This window comes from Gouania willdenowi, chromosome 6 (assembly GCF_900634775.1).
Source record: "Gouania willdenowi chromosome 6, fGouWil2.1, whole genome shotgun sequence".
NCBI lineage: Eukaryota > Metazoa > Chordata > Actinopteri > Blenniiformes > Gobiesocidae > Gouania > Gouania willdenowi.
This window is the reverse complement of record NC_041049.1, coordinates 19,049,204-19,064,986: the sequence shown is the minus strand read 5'-3', so window position 1 is coordinate 19,064,986 and position 15,783 is coordinate 19,049,204. Positions and strand designations below refer to the sequence as shown.

The 15,783-nt window shown below is 37.5% G+C and overlaps 1 protein-coding gene across 2 annotated transcripts in view; it reads left to right on the top strand.

The window, feature by feature from the left end:
• The first annotated feature begins 543 nt into the window (after positions 1-543).
• Positions 544-15,783, top strand: part of gramd4a (GRAM domain containing 4a) — a 59,452-nt gene continuing 44,212 nt past the window's right edge. For both annotated transcript variants that reach the window (XM_028450781.1, XM_028450780.1), the window contains exons 1-2: positions 544-898; positions 14,729-14,942. In XM_028450781.1, coding sequence (XP_028306582.1) covers positions 870-898; positions 14,729-14,942 — 243 coding nt within the window. In that variant the 5' untranslated portion in view covers positions 544-869. The remainder of the gene's footprint in view (positions 899-14,728; positions 14,943-15,783) is intronic.

Here is a 15,783-nt window from a genome sequence, read left to right as displayed (position 1 = left end):
TATGAAGAGGGGGTACAAATGATTTGACAAAAATGTGAAGGGGGTACAAGGGACGAAACAGATTGGCAACCACTGTTCTTGTCAACCCTTTTGTGTCAGTAATTATTTTATGATATTTTCAGTATACAACATTCTCACTTGTATTTTCACTCTGAATGCTACTACTTATATCTGTGATTTTATATTATTATTATTATTATTATTATTATTATTATTATTATTATTGTGTGTGTATCTGATCCCTATTTTAACTTATATATAACTTAATTATACACTTATTTAACGTTTATTCTTTCCTTTGTCTTTGTTAACGTTTTTATTCTTTTATTTGTGATTTTTTTTTTTTTTTTTTTTTTTTTGTGGCTGTAACATAAGCAATTGTCCCCTGGGATTAATAAAGGAATTCTGATTCTGATTGGTTTATTTCACATTTACCAATCAACTATGTTAATGAGTTGTTGACTGTTTGCGTTGAACACGGCGGTGTAAACAATAGCAGTGACGTCACAGAGCCCGGCCCCTTTAAGAAAGCATCTCCGTTCACTGACGAAACCTCCTCGGCCTGATGCTGCTCTCTCTCCCTCTCTCCCTGGCCGTTATCTACCGAACAACCGGAGCCCACAGCTAGGAGAGCGCTACGAGCCCCGGGGCCCCCCGCTATTCGGACTGCTATCTGGGGGTTGGAGAGATAGAAACACAACTGCTAGCTTCCTTTAGCCTGAAGTCGCTGGTTTGTCCTCCTAAAGTGTTTGTCGGAGATATGGAAATGAAGGCACGGAGACATCAGCCGTGACCGAGGAGAGGCTGGCGCTGAGTGGGGCGCCCCGAGCAGCAGCAGCAGGTGTACCGACGCTTCAATCTCAGTGTTCATGAAACTTTGCTACGATTTACGTGCTCGGTAAGTGTATTTACAGCCTAAGATAAACACATATTGTATGACAGGAAACCCAAAAAACATGACAGCAGTCACACTGGTTTTCTTGCGCTTGTTTTCGTCGTTCGTGTGTGAGAATAACATTAGACTCCGTTACTGGTTTAGGCCTGGATTCAAACTGGGTCTAAACTCAGTTATACAAGTCAATTTAATTCACACTCGACGATCTCTTTCCACCAATATTTCCTGTTATAGTTGTTTTTAGGTTGCTTTTTTATTATTTAAATAAATAAATAAATAAATAAATAATAATAATAATAATAATAATAATAATAATAATAATAATAATTGTTGTTGTTATTTTGCATATAATTTAATAATATCTTACGCCTCAATACATGAAAAGATTGAAAACAATACCTTCTAGCAAATGATGTAAGAAATATCAAAAGAAAATAACTGACTTGTATAGCTAATAATTCTGACCTTTTTTTTTTTTTTTTTTTTTTTAATCTAGTTCAATTCAACTTATTTTTTAGCACCAAATACAACAATACATAACCAAGATTTCTATCTAGTTGTATTTCTGCTTTTCATCATCAAAAAAACAGAAACAGTATAATAGTAATATTAATAAATATAAAGATAAATATGAACATGTATACAAGTAGTGCAGAGGGGTATTCCACAAAGCGGGTCATGTTCAAACTGGCTGAAATGAGGGAAAACTGAGTATCCCATTCCTAAACTCGAGGTATGTTCTTCTCTGAGTATGTTACCATGGCAACATTGTCCGTGAACTAAACCTGGTCGCTGGCAGGTTTTATCAAAGAAACCCTGGGTTTCTACCTGGCTCCGCCCAATGAACCTTAACACTTTTCTCTGAAACACATTAGTAACATCACACACCATAGACATGTTCACATCATTACTAATGTTGTGTTGCTTTACGTTTTTTTTTGTTTTTTTGTGTGCAAATGGTAGTTTTCTTTATAACATTGTGGATGTAGGTTGAGGTTGATCTGCATTAAAACATCTACTGACGTCTGTAGTAAAGTTCAAACCTGTGGATAATATAAAGGAGGAGATGATAATTTAAATGAATCCACTTTTAAGACTCGATTGTTGTTTTATATTGTTATACAGTTAAATCTGTAGATCACGGCTCTTTGAAGAGCGCAGTGAGTTGTGATGCTGCGTGTAGAAGCGGTGGGTTGCGGGTTTGCGTCCCGCTTCAGTGTTTTTTTTATGACATTTTTTAGGACATTGAGATGACTCTGGTGACAATATTACATTAAAAATCAATATAAATGATGCAATATCAAGCGGCATTTACTGTCTTAATATCCAGTGTAACAGGAGGGCTCTCTATGCAGCCATCCTATGCTGCTGTCACGTCTCATAATATTCACCGCTCGTCACGTCACTGAAGCAATAAAGTGATAAAGCGACCAAAAAGTGTGACTAATTACGGGTGATTTAAGCCACTATAATCACTGGAGACTGAACGCACCTTTAGAACTGGGTCATATTCCTCAAACACCGGCTTTTTTCACCCATTACGGTGAATAAGTCACTATTTTCTGGATGGTTGCCATGGCAGCTCGACTCATCTTCGATCCATTGATGATGGCTTTTTATCGCGCGCGTGCACGTCAGTAACCCAAGGTTTACATGCTCAGGGTTGATTGACCCACTTCATACCAGCTGTAATGGAATCAGATACCCAGAGTTTCCCATCGCTGGATATGTTGACCCAGAGTTTATGGATAGACTCAGAGTTTGTTAACCCTCCTTTATGGAATACCCCTCTGGTAATATTGTTGATTGTTGACATATTGTCTTGATCTATACAGAGCTTTATTTACCACCAGTACCAGTAGTCTGTTTGGGCCTATGCTACGAATCTAGATAATTATATCATGGATTAATCTCTGTTAGCATGCTCCTCAGGGATGGGTTAAATGCAGAGGACAAATTCCATGTATGTAACAACATTACATGGCCAATTAAAGGCGAAGCCCCGATTTAATCTTTAATCTTAATCTTCAACTAATTAAACATTCCCTGTCCTACTAAGCTGTCCTACTAAGGTTGATAACAACAAGCTGAGTTGGGTGAGTTGATTTCAGTCTGATTCACCAACACCAGAATCCGTCTTGTACTGTTCCGGCCTTTGCCTTTCGAAACCCAACCGATTAGAACCAATCATGAGGCAGTGTTGTGGTTTAGGGTGGGATATCTGGGTGTGACGAAGGCAGAAGCGCCGAAGCAAAACTGGCCCATGCGCAGTTGCCGGGAGAGGAACTAGTTGGGCTACCGCTATTAGCATAGCTCCGAATCAAAATAGAAAGATGTCGACGCAGGAGGATAGTTAACGTGCCCTTAACTCACATACTCTTGTTGCAAAAACGTGAAAAGTCACTCAAAGACATTATGACCGCAGCATTACTATCACAAAAAAAAGTTTTCACCAGCGGAGCCTTGTTGTTTGTGTAGCACCGTCTCTGCGCCACATGCCGACGACGACGTCATCATTTGTTACCGTGTGATTGGCTAAAACAAATCATGGTGGACAGGCGCTTCACCCAATCAGATTCAAGCATCCTGTTCATGTCCCTCCCTGATTCTGAAAGGATTCGCCAGACACAGACCCAGATTGATGTGGTGACTTGAAGTTTGGAAAGGTTTTTTGCATTGTGGGATTTGGAGTGCTGTAGAAGAATGCAAAGATGGCACAGAAGTGGTAGAGTTTCTTTAAGAAGTGTGTTTTTTTTCCTTTAATTGTTGTGTTTCTTCATCAGACAAGACAATGATTCACTTGCTCCAATTTTGGCTGTTATCAGGTGTTGTCATGGAAGCCACATTATCAACATCGGCTATCGTTTTGTCAACAACTTTAAATGCATGGTGGAAAGCACTAGAAATGTTACTTTGACGGTGTTTTGTAGGGCACAATGACATAAGTAGGGGATGAGAACAACTTTTGGATAACATTTGCGGATAAAAAGTAAAAGAAACATGTTTTCAGTGATCAATAAATGTATTGAGGATGATCACATTTTACATCTTCAAAGATGATGTGTAATAATTTTATTTTAAAGTCTAGTTTAATCAGTACCTCTACAGCAACATTGGTCTCAATTTGTTAAAAGTTGAGCCAAATAATTGTATTTACCTGAAGGGAAAGAATCAAATAATGGTTAATATCCAAATTCTCTTGAGCGTCCAATCCTCCGAATTTTTTCCATTTAATTTTCATTTCATCAGATGTCATTGCTGGCTTATAATATGGTTAATGGAGGTAACTATTGTCATTAATTTCATATTCATACACATCAAAAATGCACTAAAACAGGCACAAGATTGTGAAATTTTGCGCAACATTTGATGTCTTGCTTCACTTGCCAAAGTTAGGCATTAGATTAAACCACACGTTTTATGGCAAAACATATGGTGGAAATGTGCGATATTATCCCAAAACATGTCGGTAAGGGTTTAGTCGGTGTCGTATACTGTAGCTACAGTATTTCCATTTCAGAAGGTGAAGTCTGTTACATTGCGTCATATTTTTCTCAATTATTTACATTTCATTCTCTCTGAACACCCAGTCACAAAGGCAACTTGCTTGTAAATGCATGATATCTTCCAAAATAATGCATATGAGGCTACATTCAGGGACATATTGCAATTTCTGCATTATAATATTTGGGAAAAAAAACTACTACTACTAATAATGATTAAAAAAAAAAAAAAAAAAAAAAACAATATTGCAATTTCTGTTTTAGGTTAATTCTGTATTTTCTGACCTGGTGACCATAGCTCAGGTGGAATAGGGGTCTTTTTCTGATCTAGAGGTTGGAGGTTTGACTCCCATTCCATACCCGTTTGTGTTGAATTGTCCTTGAGCAAGACACTGAACCCAAAGTTGCTCCCAATGGTTGATGAGTACCTTGCATGTCAGCTCATCATTGGTGTGTGAATGGGTGAATGAGCTGATATTGTAAAGCGCTTTGGGACTACCTCAGTGGTTATAAAGAGCTACATCAATCAAGTCAATTTACCATTTTCTGTCTGTTTTCTAAGATTACGGAAAGTCAGAGGCTCTAGACATCTTGTGTTTGATTCATTTTGTTTCCAAGCATTTTAGTCTTGTTACTTTCACGTTTCATTAGAGGAGTCATCATTTGGTCTGTATTCACAGGCTTTGTCAACATGAGCAGAAATATGGACGAAAATAAATCATTGAAGTGTGTACGGTTTGTTCCCAGCAGCTCCTCGCCCGTTCCCCTGGAGTTGAGGTCATGTTTAATTACACATTGATTTGTATCACACTGTTACTAATTTCACGAGTGCAAGGGCATCCCATCCAAAAGTTTAGCACATATCGATGTTTTATAACCCTGTTTACATAACAGCACAGAGAAATAATGGGTGCTGTGTGACTTGTAATGAGTGTAAGGAAATGGCTGCAGGGCCCCATAAAAAGTATACGTGTAATGCAGTTGGCTCTGATTTGTACGTCCAAAATGGGTCATTCGGAATCTTGTTAAAGACCACGCAACAAGTCTTGGGGAGCTTTTGGTTTTTTTTCCCCCGTTGTGCCCATAAAATTGAAAACGGTAAGGGTGGGTAAAAAAAATCAATTTACATAAGAATCGATTCGTGATTCTAATCATCCACAATTCTGAATCGATTCATAAACTTAAAAAAATATTTTTTTTTTAAATGTTATTTTTTTCAAGAAAAACTCTGATTCAGAAGATCCACTAACTCATGAAACACTGTAAACTGAACATACAAATACATATTAGTGTTCTCATAAATAGAAAAAACCGCTTTACAAAAAGTCCCCTAGCTTCATGCTCACGTCTATGGGGAAAACCAATGTATATGCTCATGCTAACATTTACTGCGATCGGCAGTGATTTTTATAACACACAGTCTATGCTTAACTTTCACAAACACCGTCTTAGAAACAGTACACTTAAACATACTCACAAGCATATATTTTTTCAAGCCAAAAATACAAGTATTTAGTTAGTAGAGACTACCAGGCCATGGGCTTTCAAGATGACGACTTCCGACTACTACGCCATCAGTGTTAGGTCAAAACACACAAACTCATCCAGACCTTTACAGTCTATGACATGATCTCAACAGGAAACAACAGCCATTCCAACTTACAATGTATTACATAGACAGCACAAGGAGTGTGTGTGTGTGTTTATTTGGTTAGCATGAAAAAATGTTACCTATTGTCTTAATTTTGCCTTTGTATGATTACATCATTGGAATCAGTTTATTTAAAATTATCTAGAATCGGTTAAAACGAGAATCGATTTTGAATCGGAATCGAATCGTGAGACACCAAAAGATTCACATCCCTAGAAAACGGCAATGCAAAGATACAGCAATTACTGTGCTATATCAATTACTATTATCATTGAAAATGTTTTGCTATAGATTTGTGTAAATCCCCTCTGTATATTTAACTCCAGCTTCATATCGGTAGGGGGCATGAATTGTAATTGTGTACTGGGGGGCTTTTCTCAAAGCATAAGGTGTGTCATATTACATACCCAGTCAATGCACTTTATAAAATGTCTTGTTTTGGTTCAGTCCACTCAGCTCTGCCTTTGATCATTGCATAAGTGGGCAAGAAGAAAGCTGGCCTACTCTTCTTCTTCTTGTTTGTTTTCACTTCAATTTTGCATCCAACTCTAAAATCATTATAAAATGTCTAAATGTTGCATTAGCCTGTTTATCAAACCTGCTCTTGTCTGGTTTAAGATGCAACAGTAGAAATCATCTATTGTAGTTCTTACTTAAATGTATGTTAGCTTTCCTCTAAAAAATATCCTACCGAAAGTTAATGGCCAGAGTTTTAGAGCCTTCGGTTCAAAATTTCTCCAACTCCATTTCATAGTATATCCCTTCTCTAAGTTTAACTGTTTCTATTTAGTTTGTTTTATTGGCTTTCCCTAATTAGATGTGTTACTTGCTATTTAACTTTCTGAAATTGTGCAAAACATGCTTAATATTGTGAATTGAGTGAATTATTCTTTTTAAATACTAGGGGTGGTGAAAAAAATGAATTTGCATAAGAATCGCGATTCTAATCATTCTCGATTTAAAAATCAATGAAAGAAATAAATAATAATTTAGGCCATAAAAAGTATAAAACTGTCTTAAATTTAGATCACATAGGTCTTAAATGTGCTTTACTGACTGACTGTGACTGTACAATGTTATTTTTGAAATATCAAACACAACACCAGTTACATTGTTGTGTATCTCTCCTATGAGAGAGAAAAAAGCAGCCAGCCTAAGCTTTTATGTTGGCAATTTTGTTTATTAACAGAAGCTTTATTTTTTTGTATGCCTTAACGTATTCTTGTTGTCACTGAGAATTGAGACTTACTAAAAAAAAAAGTTTCTATTTTGAAAAATCACACAACACCAATTTTTGTAATTTCTGGGAGAAAAATGCAGCTAGCCTAAGCTTTTATTAATGCAATTTTATTTATGAATAGAAGTTCTCTTTTTTTTTTGTTTTTTTTTTTTGTATACCTTGAACTTATAAGTTGAGACTTACTTATGGAAGAAAGGGACAGCTGGCCTAAGCTTTTATTTAGGCATTTTTATTTATGTAAGATAATTCTTATACAGTAAATACGTTTTTATTTGTTTAGCATGAATAAATGTTACCTTTTGTCTTAAGTTTGCCTTTGTGTGATTACATCATTGGAATCAGTTTTGTTGAAAAATATCTTGTACAAACTATATTGTTTTGATGCCATAATTTGCCTTAACACACCACATGCATTGTATCAATTTTGAATCGAGAATCAGTTAAAATGAGAATCGTTTCCTTTTAAATACCATGTTGTGAAGGTGCGCCGAAAGCACGCGCTAAAATCACGCAATATTACATAGCGTGAGATTTGACTTCAGTCAATATTTTTGCTACCGTTGCAAGACACTAGGCCATTTCTTTTACAGTGAATTATTTTATGGAAATGCGTATTCTTATACTGTCCCAAAACATGTTGTTGAAGGCTAAAGGCTCAAACATATTCGGGCACAGCATACGCAGAATGGACTTCGCAGAGGTCCGCACGATCTCTGTGCGGACGTCCGCCAGGCCAATTAGCGCAAAGCTCAAATTTTATGACCGCACGGATTCCGCTTTGCGTACCTGATGTCACACATAACACTGTAGGCATGTATTTTTCACAACAACCCACATTAAAAGTAACAGTAGGAGAGATGAGACAAGCTTTTAGGAGAGACTGGCAGACGAGCTATGAAAGTACCGACAGCTTTTTAACACGTCTCAGAAAGAGTACAAGGACTACAGAGAAATGCTAAGGATTGTGGGAAATGGAGGCTTTTCTTTGCTGGATACTATATGCAGCAGTGCACACAATCTGATCTGACTACATTCCACCCAAGTATGTTTAGGCTTTAAGTCTGTGTCGTACAGCTATTTCATTTTCTGGTTCGCCATATTGTGATATTTCATTGTGAGATTTTACACGAGATTTGATATTTATTTTTTTTTGTCCACTCGTTTATGGCAAAGAATACATGATGTTGTCCCAAAACATGCATATGAGGGTATATTTCATGTCATGCTGCAATTTCTTTTAAGCCAAATCTAAAATTTGTTTTAAATTGGCTTCACAAAAGGCCTGACAAGGAGCTTCTTCTTTAAAATGGTCGCAGGACTGTGGCCTTCAATGACCAGGGTTGAAAATGCTGTGTTAAGTGCATTGGTTTATTCCACTCATCTGTCTTCATCACACTTCACTTTTGTTCCTCCCTGGAATGAAACTTCTATTGTTCCTCTATCACTGATAAACATTTTCCCCTCATTTCACTTTCACATCCACTTCAGTCTAACTTCCCCTCCCTCACTGCGGTGCCCTTTTCTTTCTCAGAGCAACTGCTGTAGGCCTGCTGGAGCATTTTAATACTTTAGTTCCCTTACCATGGCAGCACCTGACAGCCTTGTTTGTTTCACTTCTTATTCAGCATGACAGTAGTCTGATGTCTTTACCGCTTTGACCATCTGTTGCCTCATTAGACTTGCAGGACAAAAGTTCCAGCTATCAGTGGAATGTTCCAGCTGCTGCCCGCAGAGGAGGTTGTTAAAACCCACATTAATCCTACTCTCTGTTTCTGTGAATGTATATTGAAACTTAAAAGTTAAAGTTGAGAAAAGGTGTAGAAGCAAGTGGTTTCCTGTTTCGGCTCCTTTTTCCACTGCAGCAAAGCATCGGGGATGATGATGATGATGATATGATACGTAGTCCTTAAGTTTACTTTTGGTTAGCATACTCATTTGATAGTTATTGCATTTGGGTTTTCCATGGCTCACTGTGTACCGCATGTTTAAAGGACAGCAGTGATGCAGGATGAGCTGCTCCCTTCTCATGTGTCTACAACATGCCAGTATCAGCTTAGAGACTGTGGTGAAAGTGGAGGCTAACCACATCTCTGAGTAAGAGGAGACTGCTATACACCTGTAACCATGTTGGTTTATCAGCTTACTACTTTGTCAAGATGCACCAAAGAAAGTTGCTAATTGCCAACTATAAATGTTAACGTTTTTAATAGAAGTGTGCCAATACATCAATTATTAGATTAATTGCAGTTCGACACGTGACTTTTTATAACTATTCATAAATGTTCAAAATGGATTGTTTTTCATAATAACTAAATGATAGAAACATGACCACTACTTGCGGAATGAAAGTTAAAGTCGTGCATGCCGCATTGACACCTGAAGGAACGGACCAGGTGAAGGAGGCGATAGCGGTAGCTATCTCTTTAGCTACAATTATTTAGCGGCAGATTCAATAAGATGCATCGAAAATCAGGATAATCGTTAATATTTTAATAATTGTTGATTAATCGTAGCACCGTGAAACGTAATCAAATTGTGAGGTTCCTTAGATGGTACACCCCTAGTTTTTAATCCTAGTCCTACCTATTTTTAATGATAACAATGGTTATCTGATACTGAGAATTTAGCTACTATTGGTTTCAATATGTATGATAATCAATCAGATAAGTCGACCTATTATTAATTTATCAGTGTCCCTAATGAATACATTTTTCTCTCCCTTCCTATTTATGCAATGATCTTTTATTATCTAACTGAGAATCAATGTTAGACATTGTTCTGTAACTTTTGAATTTAAAGAAAGATCTTGTCACATCTTTAAAAGTTTTATTTCCTGATTTCCATTTAAGTCTACATTTCCAGTAATTACAGTTTAGAAGCACTTCTAGGCCAAGAGGAATTAGGTTTTCTCACTGCCTGGTTTTCTTCAAGAACTCTGATTGGCTGCTTGACCTTAAGCTACTACAGGTCATGTGCAGATTATGCTGAGGCAAAGTTGGCTGTACTAACACACCCACACATGCATGTGATCTATGCTGCCACCAAGTATCTATAAGGGATACACACTGTGCATGGAAACTGAAGCATTTGTAATCAACAACTTAATAATACTTCATTTCATATTTTCATTTTCCATTTAGTACATTGTTTCTGCTTTCCAATGGAAGGTCAACCCCAGTGTGCTTATGTATAATAAAAAAAACCTTAAGTGAATGTGTTTAAAAAAAAGAAAAAAATACCAGAGAGTAGAACACTTATGTAATGTGCTCTAGTGCACGGGTTCATTTATCTTCTGTTCTCTTGTATCTGATCAAGGTCACATGACACTCTCAAGCTCAAACAGAATTTCGTTCTCTACAACCACAATGCTCTTTTTGACCCCTATCAAATGGAGACTGTTGCACCAGCGCAGGGTGTGAATGGAATCAGGTGATTGTTAAGGGACAGATTTCATTGCGACATGTGTCTTGACAAGTAGATGAAATGTGTTTATTAACTTGCCACTCAACTCTGTTTATATTTGCCCCTCTGGAGAGGGAACGTGAAGCCACCACAGACGGCTGTAATTTTCCTTTCCATGCACCCATGTGGGTGGTGACGAGGGGATGCGGTTAGTAAACGCTAACATTTATAGCCATGCATAGAAACTCTGATAGTATTTACTGCTCAGGATTCAAACTACTACCTAAAGCAACTGCACATTTCACTCTCTGTATAAATTTAAGTTTTACAACTTATGACTCAAATCTTTATCATTTGAAACGCTGGTTCAAATAATAAAGATTTGAGTTTCGAAACCTGACACCATATTGTTGAAAATGCATAATTATGAACTTTAAAGGGCCGACTAGCATGCTAAATCATTTTTCTTGAGCTTTTAACTTTACAATGTTAATTCCTTATCAAAAACACCCCCAAAGTATTATTGGACTTTCTTCCTGCATCTCTGAGCAATCCTCACTAATCCTGCTCTTTGAGTTGCGGCTCTGCCCTCTTCTGAAAAACAAACGCTCCCTCCGGTTCAGACATTAGTGACATCTAGGGATGTAACGATTCACTCAACTCCCGATATGATTCGATTCACGATACTGGGTTCACGATACGATTCTCTCACGATTTATTTTACAAAATGGGACTGTATATAAATGACTGAAAAATATTCCTTTATTTTTTTGGGGAAAATACTGTACAATTTTTCATTGTCAAAAGAATCCCTTGATAAACTATTCAAAACAATGCAATTTAACTAAAAGTAAATCTTGAATGAAATAAATAAAGGAATAATACAAATGAAGAAGCTTATTTTTTAAATTCTGGTTCTATAGTAAACAATACAAAACTGCATAATAGTTCTTTTTCTTTTTAAAAGTGCAACTGAAAATTTATTTTGTGCCTTAACAATTGGACTTACAAAAAAAAAAACAGTCATTTTACTGTATTTAGGGCAGATATTTGTTTGAACCAGCAGAGGGCGCTGGCAACCCAGTGGTCGGTTGGCATGCAGATATCTTGCAGTGAAGAAGAGATGCTATGCTAGCAGACAGAGCTAATAGAAAAACGTGACTTTTACAGAGATATTCGTGTAATATTACAGAAATTCTTTCGGTGCTAAAGGGGTAAGTAATCATTTATGAATTTGTTTAAGAGTAGAAGGCGGCCAGAAAGAAAGTATTAGCAGATTTCGCCCGCCGCCAACACTCGCCCTCTGCTGGTTAAAAAAAGTACTGCGATTCATTTTTCACAGCATCGATGTGAACCTTGATACCTATGAATCGATTTTTAACTGCCTTCCGATTAATCGTTACATCCCTAGTGACATCACTAAAGTCTGAACCGCCCCCTCCAGGGAGTGCTTGCTGCCGCTGCTTTGCCTCGCGGCCACAGGTACGTGCACACACTCATAACCCAGCGCTCCAGCAGGCAGCACACACACAAATATCCATTTATCAATCCATCCATCCATCTATCTATCCATTTTCAGATGCACACAAACGCACACGTCACAAACATTTCCTCTCTCTCATCCGTATTACTCTCCCATCATTTATGTATTTCACTAACTTTTTTCTCGTCCTCACACTGTTCACATAGTCAGCAATGGCTGCACACCTGATTGCTTTATGTTTCACCTGCTCATACATTCACATCTTCACACATTATACATCCATACCGGTAAGTTACCAGTGACATGACGCCTCTTGAGCGCTGACAGGTGTGAGACAGAGCGGCATCACCTGTGTTTATGTATCGCAGGTTTTGGGATTGTGTGATTATGGGTTATTTTGAATTATTATTTATGACGTTTCTGCGGAGATTGTTTTAGGATTTCCTTTGGGAAACATAGGAAGAAGGGCCAAATATGACTTGAAGGCACAACAATGACAGGGCAGCGGAGCAGTCACACAAACTGTCATCTCGGCAATGAGTACACGCACACATGAACACACACACTCAGTGCTCCTCCACACATACATACACATCACAAACATTTCCACACTCATTTTGTTTATGGGTCATTTTTTAATCATTATTTTTTACGTTTCTTGGGGGATTGCTTTAGGATTTTCTTTGGAAAATGCATTTTTCTGACAGAAGTCTATGGAGGCTGAAGTATTCTGTCCAAAAGGCGACCGACCGTTTTGCCTGCGTGACGTTGTTCAAAAAGTTTGGTGCGCTTGGCAAATAGAATGTGTAAAAGCGGACCGGATCAAATTAAAATGCAACATTGTTGCAGATTCAGCACCTGAATCTATAGATAGATAGTCCAGAGCTGTTAGAGTTTGACATCCCTGAGATGGAGTATTGGTTTCATTTTACGGGTGTATATTTTATAGTGTCTGAATGAAAAGTGTAGCCATGAACCTACAGTGTAGTTAATGACCTGGTACTGTAAAATGTGAGATAATACTTTTTAGAGAGGCATGGCTGGAGGTCTGAGTGTTCATTGAGTCTGTGCTTCATCAGATAAATATTTCCCACTGCTGAGAGTCATTCAGTCGGTCAAATTAAGTCATCTCAGTGAATTACATTGAAAGATAATGTCAGGAGTCTAAAATCATGTGAGTTTTTTTTCTCCTCTGGCTCCATTTAAAAAAAGAAAGAAAATGATGGATTGTTGTGACTCACTTCTATTCTGCGGTCAGCCTGTCTCATTCATCAAACAACTGGAATAAATTGAGTAATTATGAAACAGATACAGAGCCCTCAGGCAGTCTTGAAAATATCGAGCCATGTTTGCAGGACACCTTAACACTGGCTCTTGATGGATCGTCACCCTTTCCGGCTTCAGATAATCAATTTAGTTTGAGACGAGGGGGAATGTCTTGGTTCGATTTGGGATGACACAAACCGCTCCTTTATTTTCTGTAAAATGGGATATTGTCATTTGAACGTGAAGTAGGAGTCTGTCCTATTAACCTACGCCACTGCTTCACCAAAGAATTCAGATCAGTAAATCCTGTCAACAGATCTGCTGTCGTCTGTTTGGCTGAGGAATAAGAGGATTGATGTGTTTGCCTAAAGATCAAAGTCAGACACTGACGAGGTTAGGACTTTAATGCTGGCTGTGTGATGATCAATCACAGTGAACCCTGAGGAATTTCAGTTTTGGTGGAACAGATGATAAAAGCCTAAAGATACGCTGTGAAACGAATAGTTGGTTATTAAAACCATCACTCTTTTGGTGTTAAGTCTAGAGCTGTATTAGACTTGAAAGTTTTGGAAAGAAAGTAGTCGGAAATAAAGGATGTACAGTTGGACAGCTTTTATTAATGAGTCATTACTGAGACAAGAAGTTAGGATTGATTTATATATTCAGGCTTTTATCTTTAGTCATAGTAAATCATTTATGATTAAACACGATGCATAACCTCAGTATTACACTGGCTTGCAAAAGTATTCATACCCCTTAAACTTTTTAAGTTACAAACGCAAATGTAAATGTTTTTTATAAGGGGTGTCCTGATCCAATATCGAATATCAGCCAGAAAACAAATATCGGGTATCTTTTATTGACGGTAGCCTGTTGTATATAATGGCCAAATTTTGGAGTTTTGGAGTCGCCCTGATTGTTAAAATGTATCTTGAAAATGAACAAAATCTTCACAGTTCAATTCTAGAAACTTTGAGCCTGGACTAAACAGCTGTGTTGCATGACAATTGGCAGAAGCAGCTGAGAAGTAATGATCATTTTCCATTTGTGTTGAGATAATTTGTATTAATAATTGTTGGAACCTTGTGTGGCATAATGATGTTACAATGTTCTTTTTCTACCCGTTTCTTTTTAAAATGCAAAAATCATTAAGTGTGCTGAAAGATAATTATTTTTACTCTCGATTAAATGTGTTGGAAAATAACATTGGAAATGAACCAAAAGCCTGAATGACATTCTGACTTGATGCAGTTGTTTGCTGCTCTAACTAGTTCTCCTTGTTCCACAGGGTTGCCGTCCACCATGTTAAGGTAAAGCCCAGGTCCGCGGTGTTGACCATGCTAAAGCGCCTGGACAAGATCCGCTTCCGAGGCCCCAGGAATAAAGACGACTTCCCGGATCTTGCCGAGTCACCGCCCGCCTCTGACACCGAATGTAGTGACGACATGCAGCTGAAGCCCAGAGTAGCTCCACGAGAGACAGAGGACGCTGTCCGAGAACCTGTAAGTGCATGGCAGCCTGCTTTAGAAAAAAAAAAAATCACCACTTCTGTTTTGTCATTTTGGTTTGTTTACTTATTTTCAGCTTGTGTATTTTATGTTCATTGAGATGTATTGTTATTGACTCACCGTTAGGGGTGTCATGATACAACTTGGATGAATTGGAAAACCCTGAAAAATAACCTAAAAAAATCTAATGAAAAAAAAAATGTATTTAAAGGAGCTTTGGGCAAGATCAAGAAATAAAACTCAATAGTGACACGACGGCCGCTAGGATAACTGCAATCATCAGCGTGGAAGCAGTCGCAAATTCGGACCATGAATTGCAGTACATAATGGAGCACACAGCCTGTTCATGGCAATAGGGAGCTATGTGTGTGTGGGCTCATTGTTTTTTTGGTTTTGAATGCCTCATCAACCATTAGCATTAAAATACTTAAAATGAATGTTTATTTTTTTTTCACAAATCCTGTCTTATGCTCCTTTAAATGCAAAATAACCACTAGTTTGAATTAAAAATGAGCGTATTTTACAAGTGAATAGACCATTAAAAATAGATCATTTTTAAGACCTTGAAAGAGAACATCAATGAATCCAATAAAAACAAAGTCGGAGTGCTTATATCGGAGATTTTAGATGCAGGCTCATATAATTAGGGCCTGAGCACCAACAGTGTTCCCTTCCCCCTCACTTAGGTGTAACACTGCCCTCTCTTTTCACATCATCCCTATAATAAAGTGTTTCTTATCCTTCCTTAGAATTGTTTTTTTTAATTTTTTTAGCCGATGACCGATCTTGAAAAAATACCATGATATATGGACGATATGTCCATATATATAACAAT